The sequence below is a fragment of the Quercus lobata genome, chromosome 5 (assembly GCF_001633185.2).
Source record: "Quercus lobata isolate SW786 chromosome 5, ValleyOak3.0 Primary Assembly, whole genome shotgun sequence".
NCBI lineage: Eukaryota > Viridiplantae > Streptophyta > Magnoliopsida > Fagales > Fagaceae > Quercus > Quercus lobata.
In genome coordinates, this window is record NC_044908.1 from 32473178 (window position 1) to 32491391 (window position 18214).

Genomic DNA, 18214 nt, shown 5'->3' on the forward strand with positions numbered 1-18214 from the left:
CTCCTGTGGTAATTACTTATAACATTTTTTTCTTTTATTATTATTATTTTTGGTTAACATCAAAATTTTTCATTCATCCCAATTTGGGATTTATGCGTTTGTCCAATTTGATTTATGTGGTTGGCAATCATTGAAATAGAGTTGGGTTACTTCATTTTTATAAAATAGTGAGTTTTAACTAGTTTTAATTTACCCAAAAAAAAAATCAAATTAAAAATATATTTATAATGATAATAGTAGTCGAACTAGGATTTTAGTTTGGAAAGTAATATTAAGACACTATTCAAAGGAATAAATTCTCACTTAAAAAAATGAGAACAAAAACCTTGCCCTCCACTTTGAAATGGAAAAGCTTGTGTTGGAATTCACCTTCTACTAAACTCAATCTAATGGCTCCTCCTGTGGTAATTACTTATAACATTTTTGTCTTTTACTTTTTTTTTCTTTTATTATTATTATTATTATTATTATTATTATTTTTGTTTAATATCAAAATTTTTCATTCATCCTAATTTGGGATTTATGCATTTGTCCAATTTGATTTATGTGGTTGGCAATCATTGAAATAGAGTTGGGTTACTTTATTTTTATAAAGCAATGAGTTTTAACTAGTTTTAATTTGCCAAAAAAAATCAAATTAAAAATATATTTATAATGATAATAGTGGTCGAACTAGGATTTAGTCTGGAAAGCAATATTAAGAGACGATTCAAAAGAATAAATTCTCATTTTAAAAAAATAAGAACAAAAACCCTGCCCTCCACTCTGAAATGGAAAAGCTTGAGTTGAAATTCACCTTCTACTAAACTCAACTAGGATTTTATAATAATTTCTTCTTTTAACATAAAAAACAGGGAAGTAGTTTATTATCAACATGGGAAAATTTTTTTCTCGTTTTTCAAATTAAAAAAAAAAAAAAACATGGGAATAATTTATTATTATGCTCCAAACTCTTTTAAGCTTAATATTTCCTCAAACTTTCTTTCCTTTTACTCTCAAAGCGTAATAATTTTATTATTATATAAAAAAATTTAATAATTTAATTTTGAATCCCTTCCCTCCTCTCCACTTGTGATCTCCACCTGTGATTTTAGAAATGAGAAAGCCTTTTGCTTTATTAAAGTGACACTTAAACTTAAACACAGGGCATATTTTATGTCCAAAACCAAAATAGACATCTCGGATTGTTTGGTACGCAAGTTTAAACACATGTTTTTAGTTTTTAAATAATATTACACGTATTTTTATACACTTTTTTAGCCATACAAATTTTCAAAAAAACTTAAAACTGTTGTTTAAATACACGTACTAAATGGACCTCTAAGTGTGCATTTGGATTGGTATTATAAATAAAAATTATTTCACTATTCAGTTTATTTTTTCTACTATTCATAGGCTCATTGCATTTTTTGATACTATCTATGAGTTTCACTACACTATTTCAACTAACTTTTACCTCTATCTACAATACTATCAACAATAATTTTTCAAATTCATCAAAATACACGAAATTCAAACATTCTCCCAATGTCCAAATACTAGTGGGAAACCCATTGACCAACAAAGAAAAAAACAAAACACAAAGCCCCCAAAAAAGGAAAAGAGAAAAGAAAAGGCAAGGCAATCACAATATCACACGTGGCAACAAAACAGAAGTTACAAGAAACACGCCATTAAAAGAAGTTATTATCATCATCTCTTTTACATCAATCACCTTCTTACCCATTTTCTGTCTTTGCTCTCGCATTGTGTCCACACACACTCTCTCTTTACTACCAGGTGATGAAGACAACCTCGTAGTCATCATTGAGGTTGTGGTGGCACCGACTTTGAAGCACTTCTGTTCTGTTTTATTGTCAATTACTTCATGGGAATTTTCAAAATTTTGTAAGTTGTTATCTTATTGATAAAATTCATAATATATATGAAATTTTCCTTGCCTTAGTATTAATTCCCAAACCCCAATTTAGTACAGCAACTATAATACTGTAATTGTCTGTAATACATGTACTTTTAGTTTTTATTTTTTATTTATTTATTTTGGGATTCAACTTTCAGGTGAAGAGCTTTGGAGATGATGCAACTGAAGTTGTTGTTCTAAAAATTCTCAAACTTGTCGAAAAGAAGCGATGTCGTCTCCGGAGGTTTCTGGAATCTTGGAGAACTCAAAGGAGCTCGATCGGATAAGGAAAGAACAGGAGGAGGTGCTTGTCGAGATCAACAAGATGCACAAGAAGCTCCAAGCCAGTGAGATTTCTTCTTTTAACTCATTGATCCAAATTAAAAAAAAAAAATTAAAATAAAATTTGAAACTTGAGGTTCGGTCTTTATCTTTTGGTACCTTGGATTAATGGGTATGTGTTAATGTAGTTAATGTTTGTGTTCTTGTTTAGATTTTTTATATTTATGTGTTTGAATGTTTAAAGTTTGTGTTTTTGGAGATGGGTTTGGTTGAAATTAGCTGCTATTTGAGTTATGCTAGCTGGGTTTTGTTTCTGATCATGAGCTTTGCTGACAATTGGTTTTAGTGTCATTGAATGTGGATATGTTATGAAGGGATGGTTTGGGTGGTTTTTATCAATTTGAGAGTGTGAGAAAGTTTAAATTACTGTCTGGGTTTTCATTTTTGGGAAAGCCAAGATGGAAATTATTTAATCATGGGTTTAAAATGTGTATATTGTGGACCTGGAATTGGTCACTGGGTCGTGATCAATGAGGAGCTCTCCACTTCAGCTAAATTTTGTTGTTTAACTTAATAGTTTGAGCTTTGTTCTAAGACTGTGGAGGTGCCTAATTTGGAGTATTAGAGTTCATAGAAAATTAACTTTACGGGTTATAGAAGCTTAACTTTGTTGGGTTTCCTTAAGTGATAAATCAACGTAGATTTAAGACGACAAGAGGGGTCATTGTGTTATTGAGTATGCTTGATAGGGATATCGGTTGTATCGAGAATATATCATCAAGGCAAGACAGCTAGTTAGATCCTCTGATGATTATTTGCATGTATACAGTCAATATTTCATATAATGACTGATGCACCTTTTCACATGAACCTCTTATGATTATCTTCAGCGATGTATTACTTTGTCATAAATGATATCATTGTATCTGGTTGGTGGTGTTGTGTATCCATAGTTTACTCCAAAGGGGTGGGTCCAAAGGGCACTGCCTTTGTGAGAATCCATGTCATAAAAAAAAAAAAAAATTTGATATCATTGTACTTATATCATCATATGTTACCTTTTATTACTAGTCTCAACCTATTTATGTATTACTAGTCTTAACCTATTTATGTTAGGTTAGGAAGGGTAATGTACAACATTATAATAAAATATCTATGCACGTCAACTCGACCTTAAGATAAATGGGTACATGTAGAAGCAATAATTTCTCCATAAGCATCCATTTGGATCTGTTAAAGAACGAAGGAGAGTAATAGAAAAGTTTAAAAATGCTTAGTTAGGAATCTAATCTCTTGAGCAATCTAGTAATTTCCTTTTTCTCACCTGAATTCTAAACAGAACCATCCTATGCCAACTTTGGAAAGTTTATGTCAAATAATTGGGTAGTTGTCTTATATGCATATTGGATAGGCATGAGCGGAATAAGCGAACGTTTGAGGATTTGGAGTATACGGCGGATCAGATCTTAGCTTATTGTTGGTACTTTGTTTGATTGGGCGCATGCTTGGGACTCACAAATAAAGATTAAATTCCTATGTTTATTGAGTCTTTATCTCTTTGTATATAGAATTTTGTATTTTTTTTGTAATTCTTTAGGCAATTCTTTTTTTTCTTTTTTTTTTGGATAAGAAATTCTTTAGGCAATTCATCATTCATGCCTGTTTTTGTATGAAGCAGTCCCTTTTTTAAATAAATTTTTTATTACCTATAAAAAATGAATATTGAATGGAAAAAAGAGAAGAAAAATAAAGTCATGCCGTTGATTCAGTTTAGGAATAGAGCCAGAAAGTACATCAATTTAAAAAATAGAATGAAGATAAATTGTTTGGGGATATCTGTAAATGGCTAAATCCTATGCCAGTTTCAACTTGTGTAATAGTCAAGTATTTGACAAAGGAAAAAACCACCAAAAAATAAAAAGATAGATAACCTAGGAGTCAGCTTCAAGTATGAGAGAGCAAACCTCTAGGAGTTAGTATCTAGGGTTGGCTGGAGTTAACACCAAACCATTATAAAATTCCAAGATAAATTTTATCAATTGGTCAAGTTGTAAAACAAAACTGAAGCCTTGGATTATTTAAATAGAGTAACAAACTTATTATCCTGGTAGGAATAAAAAATAACTTTACTTTACTTGCAAGAAAAGAACTTAACCTCCTAAATCAAATAGGAATAGAAAACATCAAATTACATAAAAGAAATCATAATTATTAAATGACTGGGATTAGGTCTGTAGGTCCAATTAGTAGTAGGCTCCGTCTGTGAAACCACAGGTTGGTCCATCTTCTTTTTACACCTATGCCTATAGGTCTACACAATCAGAGGCCCTATATCTTGTGTCCACACCTTCGCTTGGTTCCTATTAATTCTTACAAATTAGCTTCTTTGTCATGCATTTGTATGTGTCTTATATTATACTTCAATTGTACGGACAATACCTATGAAAACAACACTTCCCATGATGTTGCCAATGTAAGCCTACTTCTCAGATGCTTTCAGCAGTTATCCACTTTGCACTTGGCTGCTCACCGTTTACTGTGGGCATGATAACTAGTACACCAGAGGTGTGTCCTTCCCAGTCCTCTCATACTAGGGAAAGGTCCTCTCAATGCTCTAACACCCACGCTGGAGATGGACCGAACTGTCTCATGACGTTTTGAACCCAGCTCACGTGGTTTATTGTAAGAGGTTATATGGTTCTAAATAAAGCTAAATGGTGGCATGCAGCCAACCCTGAGTAATTAAGATAAGCTGTATGAGTTTGGTACTCTAGTTGAATTGGTTGATGTAGGAAATTGAGACATGGCATAGATACAGCTCAAAAGAAAGGAAAGAAGTGTAGGGGGGACACAATATAGATTAACTGTGCTAGGTAGATCAAACTTTCTATAACTTTTGTAGACTTTTCTATGTGTAAAATGTATTCAAGTTGGCAAAGTAGAGTCATACTAAACAAATTTATAGATTGAAATTATTCATTTCTAACTGTCGAAGATAAAAGTATAAGTGTCAATATTGTATGATACGTCACATGAGGAAAAAGTGACATCATCTTCTATGCTGGGAGTTAGATAGGATGTGTTTGGGAATATTTAATCTGGAAAACTTCACAATTTGCTTTGTTACTTTTGAGAAATGTGGAGAGGAATATGTGTATACATATTACTCAAAATTTCAGAAATAAGATGTGCATAACAAATTGTTACGACAGTGCATCTATGTGTTGGTATCATCAGAGATTTTGGATAATATTTGTGGAATATGTAAATATTTCTTTGGATCTGAATTTATTTAATTAAAATAAGCTAAAGAGAACTATGACATAAAGCATGGAGGCTTCAATCAACTAAAAAATCTTCTTCCTAGAAGCGCTCTAGCCTTTATCTGTAACTGTGTATAAAAGTCCGTAAAATTAAATTCTATAAAAGATTCTTAACAAACATCGCGAACTTACTTTATTAAGCATATTATGATAATTTTTTCATACTAATGTTGTTACTCATCTCCCAACTCATAGCTGCTGCTGACTATGTTTGATTGCAAGATGGTGAAGGGAAGGGAAGTACCTTCCTTTAAAGTGTTTGGCTTTCTTGGAAAAATTGGAATTGGAGGAACTTATGTGATTGGTTCCAAAGTTATTAACAACTGAAACAGACTCTTTTTCTTGTCTGTTCTTCCCTTGTCTCCAAGTTGGGAGGATAGAAAATGGAGGGCCCTGGAGGGAGGGGCTTCATGCAATCTGCCATCCTTCTTCCCCTTCACCCGATTACACAAAGAATAGCCACTTTTCTCCTTCCCTTTTCCATTACCCACCTTTTTCCCTCCCTGCCTTCCATCCAAGCAAGCATTGCCCAAGTCCCTCCGCTAACTAAATGGTTGTTTGATGCCAATCTAACTCCATAAATTATAACAATAAGCTAACATAACTTATATACTTTAATTTATGATGATTCTTGTTAATTATTTACCTAAAGCAGCGAATTGACAACAGCACTGCCACCACTATAATTGTCTCTCACTGTAGTCACTGCTGTCTTAACTATTACACAATTACTCCACTTCTAGTTTAGAACAACCTTTCCACCATCTTTTTGCTAGCCCTTAAGACCATTGTTGCCACCATCACTAACCCACTGCTACTATTATCTTGGCCCCATACACCACTATTATCATCTCAAGTTCAACCATTTACCTATTCCAACATCACTATTATTGTTGGCAACCATGCAACTGAATTCCACCACTACCATCTCAATGTCTCCAGCAGTACACTACTATATGTGATCCAATATTCTTCCTTGATTACAATCTAGTTCTGTTTTCTTCTGTAGCTAGTTTTTATATCTTTCTTTGTATGTTGGTGCAGCTCCTGAGGTGGTTGAGAAGCCTGGAGATAATTCATTATCTAGGTTGAAAGTTTTGTATACTCTTGCGAAAGACCTGTCAGAGAGTGAAATAACGTATGTCCATTCTACAGCTTTTATGATATTGATATTTTCTACTTAAAAAAAAAAAAAAAAAAAAAAAATCAGAAACATGTTTTGCACCTTATATAATTCTCATTATTGTACTTGGCTGCAGCATTTCCAGCATGTTGTTAAATCAACTTGATCATCTGGTTCCTTCTGGGCCTCCAGGACAATTAAGAAGAAGGCTAGGTTTGTGCTAGAATCTTTGAGCTATAAGATATTATGGGAACATTAGTGAATGCTGTAACCTTTTGATTAATCTTTCCTTTTTTAGGTTTTCAGTTATAAAAAGCTTTTATATATATGTGTGTGTGTATATACACATAAATTGTTTTCAAAATAATAACCATCTTATAAATGTTCCTAGCCTAGGTTTGTTTTTAATTTACCTCGTAATGCATATTCTACTATCCATAAGGAGGCATGAATCTGTAACCTTTTAATCAAGCTTTCATGTTTTAAGTTTTTAGGGTTTTATTTATTTTTATTATATATTGTTACTTTCCAATACATATTCTACTAGTCATGTGAAGTTATGCATTTGGACTTGACGGGAAGAAATTGGAGTGTAGATAGGCACATATGCCAAATATATTGTTGAGATAAAAGAATCCGTGTCTGTATCATATTGAAATTCTCTTGATTTAGTTGAGGAACTTAACTATTTTCATGCATACTTGTACATTTAATAAAAAGGTTATGTTGTTTTCATTACATGTAGTCTTTAGATTTCTATTTAGTTCTCTAAAGAGAATTAAATACCAAGAACTTCAAGCTATAGCCATCTTAAACAGCACTCTTAAATTTAATGCTGAGCATTTCATGATGAGCTAATAACTCAGATCTTTTGCTTAGTTGATTGAAGCATGTTTTTCAGTTCTCAACATTACTCTTGAATCCTGTTGCTAATCCTCGATTGTGTTAGCTATAGCGAATTCATTGTGATAGATAGCAGCATCAAAGGACATGGCATGCTATCAATTTTTGGTGGATGACATTGAATTTTTGTTAGGATGAGCGAGGAACTTCTCACAAATAATTTTAGAAGGGCACATAAATTAGCATTTAAGTTTCATCAACTCGTACAGCTTTGCTAGTGAATATAAAAAATGAAGCCAATAAAATGCGTTTTAGTGGCTGATTCCAACGAGATGCTTGTCTTGTTGTTATGGAAATTATATACTTTGTTCATTTGGCTGACAATTCATAAATTACAGAAGGCAATGATCCGAAAAGGAAAAGAATGAAGACTGATTCAGATATTTCAAGGATTTCGAATAATGTGCGAAGTCAACTAGAGGCTTGTGCTAATTTAAAGGGAGAACAGGTATGCATATATCATGATATATTTTTTAATCATGCATGATTTCATTAGAGTTAGCACATCCAACTAATTAATTCTTTCGGCAAACAAGTTCTTTCACTTGGATGATATTTTGTGCAGTTCAGTTTTATTAATGTGAACTGTTATTCCAGGTAGCAGCTAGAGTCAGACTAGATGAGGCTGATAAGGATGAGTGGTTCGTTGTAAAAGTTCTGCATTTTGATAAGGAGACAAGAGAGTAAGTTCAGTTCCTGTAAATAGGACATCACCATGTCATGATTTTAACTTTTTTGACGAATTAAAGCCCTTCTTCAAGATCATCATGATAACTGATTGACCTATTTGAGCTGGCTTATCAAATTATAATTGTGTTGTTTGAGCTTCAGGCTAGCTCAAGAAAGAAAAGAAGAAGAAAAGAGCCAAGCTCATGTTATGACTTTCCCATTTATCTATCAAGTTTGATTATGGCCCCAATTCAATTGCCTAGTGATAAATGCCTGGCTCAAGGTCAAATTGAAGCTTAAGCTATGAAATTATTTTGAAATGAATTATGGCATGGTGTAGATGTAACTTTTCTAATGATTAGGTGCAATGTATACCCATTAAAACACATGCCATATGAATATAACTGTCTAACTCAGAGATGTTATATGCTTCATATTCACGTGCCTAAGTAGCCCTTGAATGCTTGTAGATGAGTTGTTGAGGAATGAAACCATAAGGGTTAGTCTAGAATGGATTAATATACAAATTTGAATGAGCTTGTTGTGGAGATAACATCAAAGTATCAAACTGTTTGTGAGCTGGTTGCTATATTTTTACCATAGACAGAAGTTACTGCATTTATCTTGTGTTGCCAGTAATTAGTGATGGAACAAAGGGGTAGAAGAATTTTTCTTGTTGCAGAACGGGTAATATAGAAAATGGAAAACAAAAACAGAAAACCCTAGGCTTCAAACTATTCTTGGAGTCTCTTTTTAATGGGTTTCAAGGATTACATCAAGCCTCAATTACATTCTTTAAAATCCTCAACAACATTAAAGCCCAAATTCAAAAGTTAATAAGAAATCTACTTCAAAATTTGAAAAAGAAATATGGTATCTTAAATAAGAAAAATATATTAAATAATGAACACTAAAATAATTTTGATTGTGCTGCCTGCATCACTACTTTAAAGCCCAAATTTAAAATTCAAATCTTAAACACGGTCTCTCAAATAAGAGAAATTCTGAAATAATAAAATCTAAAATTATTATGGTTGTGCTGCTTGCATCACTACTCTAGGTATTTTTTTTTCCCTTCAGAAATTACTTTATTCCTCCTTGCTTATGAAGAAGCAAATGTGCAGATTTGAAGTCCTAGACGAGGAACCAGGTGATGATGATGAGGGTGGTGGCCAAAGGTAGCTTTCTTTTATTGACTCTAATTTGATTGCCCAATTTAAAATTCTATTTAGATACTTCTATGTTATCTTTCTATTTCCATAATTTTGTTTAATTATTAATTACTTGGCTTAACTATGTGTGCTACTTGACTTGCATTGAGAACTCTATTATATTTTAATGGTTTTAGGTTATAGAGTGATCTGGGATTTATTAGCTTACTAATAATTTCTACTGGCATCAAACTACATCGAGATTTAACTTAATTCGACATAATACTATTCCTAAGGGTTGTATGACTTTTGACTGCATCTTTTCGCCAAGGGAAAAACAGGAAGAGATAGAAAAGAAAAAGAAAAAAAAAAGAAGCTTTTCCATTGTTTGGACTCCCCCCCCCCCCCCTCAAAAAACGCCACCTTTTGTTCTTTCTCCTCCTTGATGCTCCTTTGTGACTTATGCCCTATAGTGTTAAAATTGCTTTTCTTTATTCTTTTCTCTTTGGCCTGATTTAATATTGGTCTTTCAGCAGGTCAGTTTTGTATGAAGAGACAAAAAATTGTTGATACTTGCTGGATAGAACTTTCTATTTTAGATATATTTAAAGAATGTGGATAAGTCTTTCAGGGTTATGACTAGAAGACTAGAACTTACATGGTTCCTGATGAGCTGGATTGGCCCAGAGATGCTGAGTGTTGTCTTTTCTCCACCATTTTTTTTCTTTGGCTTAATGATGAGTGCCGGTTGTCCTACTGTTAAATGCTTAGAGGAATAATATGGTTTATGTATATATTTTACTTCTCTATGTAATTGAACTATTTTCATCTGAGAGTGACATTCCTTTTTCCTTGCTGTTCTTAGGAAGTACAAGCTGCCCATGTCAAGAATTATTCCTTTCCCCAAGAGAAATGATCTTAGTAATGTACAAGATTTCCCTACTGGAAGTCAGGTTTTGGCTGTCTATCCAGGAACAACTGCACTTTATAAGGCAACTGTTGTTAATGGCCATCGCAAGGTGACAATTCTATCTAATTTTTTTACTTGAGCAGAAGTTATTATTCATTTCCTTTGAATTCCAATATTCTATAGATTCTTATACTTCCTTTTGAAAATGCCTGTGAGTTTTGCATGAATCTAACTACTTGTTGTAATTTTGCATATTGTGGCCTTCTATCAATTGTTCCAAAATATTTTCAGAGGAAGACGGATGAGTAAGTATATCATTCTTTGTCTTTTAATTCTCACTGTCTATAATTTTTGGAAAGAGTGCACTGTCAATTTTGCCATAGCTTCTTATGTAATTTGATTTCATTAGTAAAATCGATAACCTCAATTTGTTTTATTAGTTTCTCTTCAGGGTAGATTATGGATTCTAATGTAATTTGATTTCATTAGTCACTGAAATGATAAACATATAACCAAAAAAAAAAAAAGGATTCTAACATTTTTTTTAAGGAAACAAATAAGCTTAATTTATCTAGCAAAGTAATTTCTTCATATAAGGAAGATGTAGAAGAATGATGACACTGCCATGTGCTTCCAAATGAGGATATTTTGCTTTAAGATCTTTATATTATGTTGTCAATAATACATATTTCATGATTTGGTTGGGCAGTTATTTACTGGAATTTGATGATGATGAGGAAAATGGATCATTGCCTAAAAGGACGGTACACTTCCAAAAGGTGGTTCCTCTGCCTGAAGAATCTCGTCAATGAATTCAAGCTGTTTATAGCCGTGTATGACTCTCAAGTGTTATGTAACATTATGAAGCTGGCCTTTAGCGTGCCTTACGTTACTTTTTTATGTTATATAATCATATTTATTTCTTATTCCTCTCAAGTATTGAAAATGTTAAGACTTTCTGTTATTCCGTCCATTCCCGTTAACTTTTATCTTACATGCCCAAGTGTCATTTGAAATTATTCCTCTCTTGGGAAAAAGTTTTTCTACCAAGAAATGAAATATTCAGCCAAAAATAAAAAAATAAAAAAGGAATGATTATAAGAACGTATCACTTGTGGTATGTGTAAATTTTGTTTCTCAGTAAAATAAAGAACAAAGTGCTAACTTTTGTTTAAAGGTTGGGGTTTCTACTTTCTAGTCTTGGAACAGTTTCAAATTTCAAACAAAATGGCCAGAGCCTCAGCATAATAGAGCCAAAAATTGCCTACTAGAACCAACAGTGACCCAAATGGAAAGCTGCTAAGAGCATCTCTAACAGGTTCAATATCCGGGTTTGATAGCTAAAATTTGGAGAATTTATGCACTGTTCATGCTCCAACAAGTTTGGTATACCTAGATTTTTTTTGGGCTAATGAATAGTAGCCCATCAAGTCTGATGGGCTACTGTAGATTAGCAATTGATTTTTTTCATTAAAAAATTCCAGCACCTAATATTTTATCACTTCTTTCTCTTTCTTCTTTGATTTGTTTCTTCTCCCGGAACAATTCTTGCTCTCACAAAAAAATTCTTGCTCTCATAAAAAACTGATTTAATTTAAACAACAAATCTAAAATCAAAACAACAACAGATCAAGAACAGAAGAAAAAAAAATAGAACAATAAAAGATCAAGAAAAAAAAATAGAGACGTATGTGTGTGGTGGAGCAACAGCGGTGGCGGTGAGGTGGAGTAAGGGCGATTTCTCCTTTCTCTCCATGCGTGTTTGTGTGTGTTTGAAGTTAATGGTAGAAAAAGAAAAGAAAAAGAGTTGAAAAGGAGAGAGTTGGAGAAAGAAATAAAGAGGGAGGTTCTGGAAATGAAAAAAAAAAAAAAAAAGAGAGAGGAGAGGATGAGATGTATGGGTATATGTGTGTGGTGCAGAAAAAACAAGAAAAAAAAAAAAAAGGAAACATATGGATAAAAGAATGGAAATACTACCACAATATTTTTATAATATTTTCACAATAAATTTTAAGTAACAAATTGTTATTAGTTAATATTGGCGAGTGAAAAAATAATTTAAGTGATGAGTTCAAATTAGAACTAGTAACAACTTTCCACATAAATTTTGTTGTGAAAGTATTGCGTAAAATGTTGTGAACATAACATTTCTCATTGAAAAATATAGTTGTTAAAAAAAGAATACATGATGATTAAAAAAAGAATAAACAATAAATGAAGAAATAATATTTAAATGAGATAGAGAATCTGTTGGAAGTGTATTTGAAAAAGTTGGTAGGTAAAAGCTAAAAGTCACTGTTCATTCTCCAAACAGTACAAAAATTTGGAGAATCTGTTGGAGATGCTCTAACTGCATATCCTATCCATTCTACCTAGAACCGACTCTTCTTAACTTGCTGTTAAATTAAGCTGAAACAGCCTACCAATCACATAATATGGCCAAATTTATACATGTAAAGACATTGTCATTGTAAGTTCTCAGCAATTTCCTCTCCCTCTCTCTCTCTCTCTCTCAATTGAATAATTATGCATATGCACACACACCTAGACAAAGAAACCCCCCTGCTTTATCTTTCCCTGCCTTTGTAAAGTGCAACACATCCTTTGCCATAACCCCTCCTCTCTCTTACAAGAAAAGCAAAGAGTGGAATATCTTTAAGGGAGTTCCCATCAGTGAGTGTTTTTGAACACTGCAACTTTGTCAGGCAAGCAACTATCATTCACTATCTTTAGCATCTTCGACAACCAACTTTCTTAGTTTCCATCTATGAATATTATATTTATACACCTTCTTTAAACTTATATGCACTCTTTGAAGAAAAACTTATAGTTAGCTAAATTGTTCATTGATAAAAGACTAAATGTTACAATAATATTCTTTTTGTACTCTGTATTTGCTCCAAAAAAGAAGGAAGTTTTGCTACTCTTGGTTGCATTCATGAAAAATATGTATGCTCATTTAAGATACCATTTTTAGTGTTCCACTTACAATCTGCCAATTACAGTATACTATGTCTTCTTTTTTTCTCTTTTCTTTTTTCTTTTTAAATTTCATTTTAAACTTTGGTTACTTTATAAGAGAAAATATGTATTTATGATAGATTGTGAATACAAATCCTCTATATCACTTTTTGTATTCTATTTTATGTTCCACTAATTATGGTATGTCGTTTGTTTGATTAATTTTCTATTTTAAATTTTGATTATTATATAAGGAAAGTTAAATGAATACAAAGCATACTATGATTGGTGAAATATAAAGTAGAATACAAAAAAAGGTAGACAAGATTTGTATTCATAGATTAATATTAATAGAGTATAAAGTGGAATACTTAGAGTAGGATAGAAGATATTGTTATATGTTATTATTATTATTATTATTTATTTCTTTACATCCGATAGACAATGGTATTTTAATGTAATGCAGACTTCAGTTAAAAAACAAAATATGTACTCACAAAAACATATACTTTGTGTAGGTGAAATGGATATCACCTCACTTGTGTTAGAAATTTCTTCGTCAGTGGATCTTTCAAGATTTAAGAATTTCATGACAGTGAGTAAGGGTAAGAGTAAGCATAACACTAATGATGCATACAGATCCGGAAATGAAATCTTGTGGGATTTCATCAAGAAGTTTGACAAGCTGTGTGTTAAGGCAGATGCAATGACGGGAAAGGAAAAACAACTCAAGTTGGAAATGAATAGTTCAAGTGATATAAAACTGTTAACAGATTCAAAGGCTTCAGATTCAAAGAAAATTGTGGAGCCAGTGAGTTGTTCAGGAGGAAAGGTTTGCAATAATAGTTCTTGCAAGGGGAAGGGAATCTTGCAGGCTGGTGTTGTTGAACACCTTAATGGCCGACTGAAAATCCTTGAAGAAGAAACTAAGACTATGAAACAAGATATCTTGAAGGCTCTGGAAGAAAGGAGAGAGCTGGTGAATGATATATATGAGCAGTTTCAGATTATACATAGTCACCTTCGCATACGAAATCAAGTGATGGAAGAGTCTAGTTATGATGATACTTTGATTGCAAATTCTCCAAAGGTAACTCTTTCTGCTATGTAGTGATATGTCTTATCCACTAATATATAGAAATTGAGTTGTACTTCAATTAATTTTGTTGTGCCTGGCCTGCAAAGATCTGCTTTTAGTCTTTTCTTCTCTGGTTACTGAAGGCATCACTTTGTCTTTACTTTTTGTGCCGGGAAGAAGTTAGCTGTTTGCTGTTAGTTATTGGTGAAGCATGAGTTCCTGATCCTAGTCTTGTGGATCAATGTCACTACCCTTCTATGCATCATTTACTAATTGTTTTTCACCCAAGAATATTAAGAACAATATTTATCTTATGAAAGAATACCCAAAAAAAGGGACTTGCTTCGCCTTCAACTTAATATTTGACTTTTATGGTATTTGATATTCTTAGCTCTTAAGGTCTGGTAATTGGTAAATGGTGTTTGTGCAGCCCGTGGTGGGGTCTAATAGGCCATCTTGAAACATAGAAATACAAGGAAAGTTCCTACATACACGCTCATTTTCAAAGAATCTATGCATTTGAAACTAGGAACACAAATGACAAAACATCTAAGTCGCATTATAAAGTTGCTATTGGTCTTCACGGCACACCCTACTTCCAGCTTTTTTCATGCTGAAAATAGCAGATTTCAAAGCATATTGCATTCACTACATTAGTTTTGTAGTAGTCAAACAGTTTGCCCAAATTATTCCAATAAATTGAGAGTATTCATTTTCAAGAGACCCAAGACTCAACAAGTTAAAGACTTATTCTAACTTCTCTAGAGTTTCTTTGGTATGACTGACTGTTGTTTGCGGAAGGATTGAACAAAAAGAAACTGAGAACAAAATTAGTTGGTTTGTGTAAGCTTTGCTCTATCAATTTTCAATACTTGTATGCATAACTTTTACATGTTTGTGGTGTATAAACAGGATGGAAGGATAATTGGGGCTGGTATAACAGAAATTTTTCTCCAAGAACCAAGTATGTCTCTTGTCACCAGAGATCTTAGAGCTGGCACGTTAGAATTCCAAGAATCTGCTTAAGTAGTGCATGGACTCTCAATGAGATGATTTTTTTTTTATCTGAAATTTTATGAAAGTTGTGCAACCACCTGTTTTAGTTTGTGTTTTTTTGGTGTGTTAAAAAAAAATATATATATATATATATATATATACACACACACATACATATATATACAGTCTTTGGAGTCCACTATAAATTTTACTATGTTTATCAACTGTTTCTCATATAATAATATGAGTTTTTGGCTGAATATTGGTAAAAATTGAGTTTATTTGTGATATGTGTAATGTTCAAAGTTATTTAATTGCTTGAGGAGAGAGATGAATTTTGGTAATGATGTTGCCAAAATTGTGAGAAAAAAATGAGAGAGAAGATAGAAATGATGTGACAAGGGCAGGAGAGAGAAAAGTCATTTTGGCAATAGTATTGTTGAGATTTCTACTGCCCAATAAATTTGTATTGTGGCAATACCATTGCTGAATAGGAGAGAAGAAAAAAAAATTAACTGTTGCAATGCAAGTGCCTAAATAGGAGAGATGAGGGAGGAAATTCTTTTTTGTATTTTGGCAATCACAATACCCAAATATGAGAGAGAAGGGAGACTATATTTTGTTTTTTTTTTTTTTTTTTGCCTAAAAGAGAAAAGAGACTATTTCCAAATATTATATACATATTTATATGGTTCGAATAAAGATCTTCATTGTAGATGGTTGCAAATATATAATGAAGAGTTTTGTTGGGTTAAAATAGATTGACTCCAGTTAATTAATTCAATTACCCAAGTTGATTAATTAGATCAAATTACATGCAAATCCCAGAGGCACCAACAAATCACCAATAACTAATATGCAGCAGAAAATAAATTAACATGGTAATTTGTTGACAAATAGGGAAAACATCTCACAAGGTAAAAACTCCATCGGGTGAATTTAAGGTCACCACTCCCAAAAATTTACTAATAAATAATCAAGCGATTACAAGTATAAGGAATCTTATCATTACCCTGGCTTGTTTCAAAATACCAACCTACAATTAAACATTTAATTCAATACCCAATTGAACTTGATCTTGTAGTAGGCTTCTTTGCTTTGCACAAATCTCCAATCTGTGACTAGTTCCTTTGCACAGAGACTAACTTCAACAACTTGATTGATTGTTGTTGGCTGTAAAGTTCTTCACTTCATAAACGGTGAAGATCAAGAAGCACTTGGTTACAAAACCCTAAGCCTTATATATGTTTAGGGTTGTAGAGAGAGAAACCTTAATCATTCAAGTCATCATGGGCCGAAATTCAGATTTGAGAAATCTAAAATTATAATTCTCGATAGATTGAGCTTGTGTCAAGCTTGTATCAAGCTTCTTCATTAATCTTCAATAGCAACTAGAGTCAAGCTTTAATGAAATAAATTTTCTTCACTTGTTTCTTGGATCAAACTTCATGTCTTTAATGATATCAATTGATATGTTAGAATAACATACTTCTTGATACATCAAACTCAACTTAGATCTACCAAATTACAAGTAAAATGCGTTTTGTTAAAAGATTAGCCAATTACATAGAAAATATGACCCTAACAAGTTTCAATTGCATATGAAGAACCTAAGGAACAACACTTATTGTACCTCTCTCTCTCTCTCTCTCTCTCTCTCTCTCTCTCTCTATATATATATATATATATATATATATATATTATCAAAATGGAGAGTTAAACAACATGAGTCTAAAAGTTGTGTTGTGTTTTGTTTTTATTCTTTCTAAGGGTTTGTTTTATCTTTTTGTTCACATTTTTAACTTATCCACTACACTTGCTTGATTGACGAGGAAGTCAAAAGATAAGAGTTGTGGTTGTTAATTACTTTGATAATCTATAGGAGTGTTTTCCAAACCGCACAACACACCCAAACCAGTTGCAAAATGGAAAATATAGAGAGTAAGAAATATATATATATATAGAGAGAGAGAGAGAGAGAGATCTTCAAAATTGTTTGTCATTTGTTAAAAATCTTGTAACTCAATTAACACTTCTTAATGTTTTTAAATTCTAACAAACAATTCTCAAAAAAAAAAATTCTAACAAACACATACAAGGTTTAAATTCCTGTCTCCAACTATCAAATTATACCCAAAAAAAAAAAATTGTTCTCCTTAATCCCTTTAATTAAAGAAATTACTGTTACAAATATGTCTATTAGTATTTTCTCTATAATACTAACTATTTCACTGGGGGTAATTTCCTAAAACCTCTAAAATATGATCAAATAACCATAACAAACTCTCATTCGTGTACTCTCTTCCCAGATTTGGATTAGGTGCAATTATCCCATTTTCCTCGCTATTTGTTTTTTTTACTATTCTCAGTTTCTCACTACTGTAACTCCATCTCTCTTCTAGACCAGCCTCAATCTCTCTACTTTCTTTCATTCACTTTCCAAACAAACAGATCCAACATCTCAAATCCATATCGGAGTCTCATTAGTCTTTCCCCAAACAAACAGATCCGGCTAAAAAGAGAGCTTGGATTTTCGACAACAATTTTTTAGCAATTTTTTTTTTTGGGAAAGAAATCGGCAAACTAGTAACAAGTTTGAAAATCGGAAGGTTGATTGTGGCTTGAACAGTTTCCAACCAAAATGTCTTTTCGGTTTTGTGAGTTTTAAAAATCGGATTGGTGGTCAGTCCTTGATTAACATGGTTCGACTGGCTAGTTCGAGTTTCAAAACTTTTTCCAAGTTCTCTAATGTTTGATAGTCTAGGAAAGTAAGATTAACGAAAAATGCAAGGCTTGGTTATAAAGCATTAATTCAGCAAAAAAAAAAAAAAAGGTTTTTATTGGTGAAAAGCGTTTTTCTAAAGCCTCACATGCATCTAAAAAAAAAAAAGTAAATGTTTTTTCATCTTTCACTCTCC

The 18214-nt window shown here is 32.4% G+C and overlaps 2 protein-coding genes across 5 annotated transcripts; both read left to right on the top strand.

Annotated features, from left to right (window-relative positions):
- Window positions 1–1688: 1688 nt before the first annotated feature.
- On the top strand, window positions 1689–11255 carry LOC115992913 (SAGA-associated factor 29 homolog A-like). 2 transcript variants are annotated; one of them, XM_031117160.1, is made up of 10 exons: window positions 1689–1887; window positions 2059–2247; window positions 6550–6643; window positions 6765–6841; window positions 7870–7979; window positions 8129–8214; window positions 9325–9378; window positions 10217–10370; window positions 10553–10566; window positions 10971–11255. In XM_031117160.1, the coding sequence occupies exons 2-10, from the start codon at window positions 2130–2132 to the stop codon at window positions 11071–11073; spliced, it is 810 nt and encodes a 269-aa protein (XP_030973020.1). In that variant the 5' UTR covers window positions 1689–1887; window positions 2059–2129; the 3' UTR covers window positions 11074–11255. The 2 variants fall into 2 exon arrangements, with proteins under 2 accessions (XP_030973020.1, XP_030973021.1); XM_031117161.1 differs by having other exon boundaries at window positions 7873–7979.
- A 1483-nt stretch (window positions 11256–12738) lies between these two features.
- LOC115989343 lies at window positions 12739–15433 on the top strand. Of its 3 annotated transcripts, none has more exons than XM_031113015.1 (3): window positions 12739–12934; window positions 13741–14312; window positions 15213–15433. In XM_031113015.1, the coding sequence occupies exons 2-3, from the start codon at window positions 13746–13748 to the stop codon at window positions 15324–15326; spliced, it is 681 nt and encodes a 226-aa protein (XP_030968875.1). In that variant the 5' UTR covers window positions 12739–12934; window positions 13741–13745; the 3' UTR covers window positions 15327–15433. The 3 variants fall into 3 exon arrangements, with proteins under 3 accessions (XP_030968875.1, XP_030968873.1, XP_030968872.1); XM_031113013.1 differs by having other exon boundaries at window positions 12740–12966; XM_031113012.1 differs by lacking the exon at window positions 12739–12934 and having other exon boundaries at window positions 13460–14312.
- The last annotated feature ends 2781 nt before the right edge of the window (window positions 15434–18214 follow it).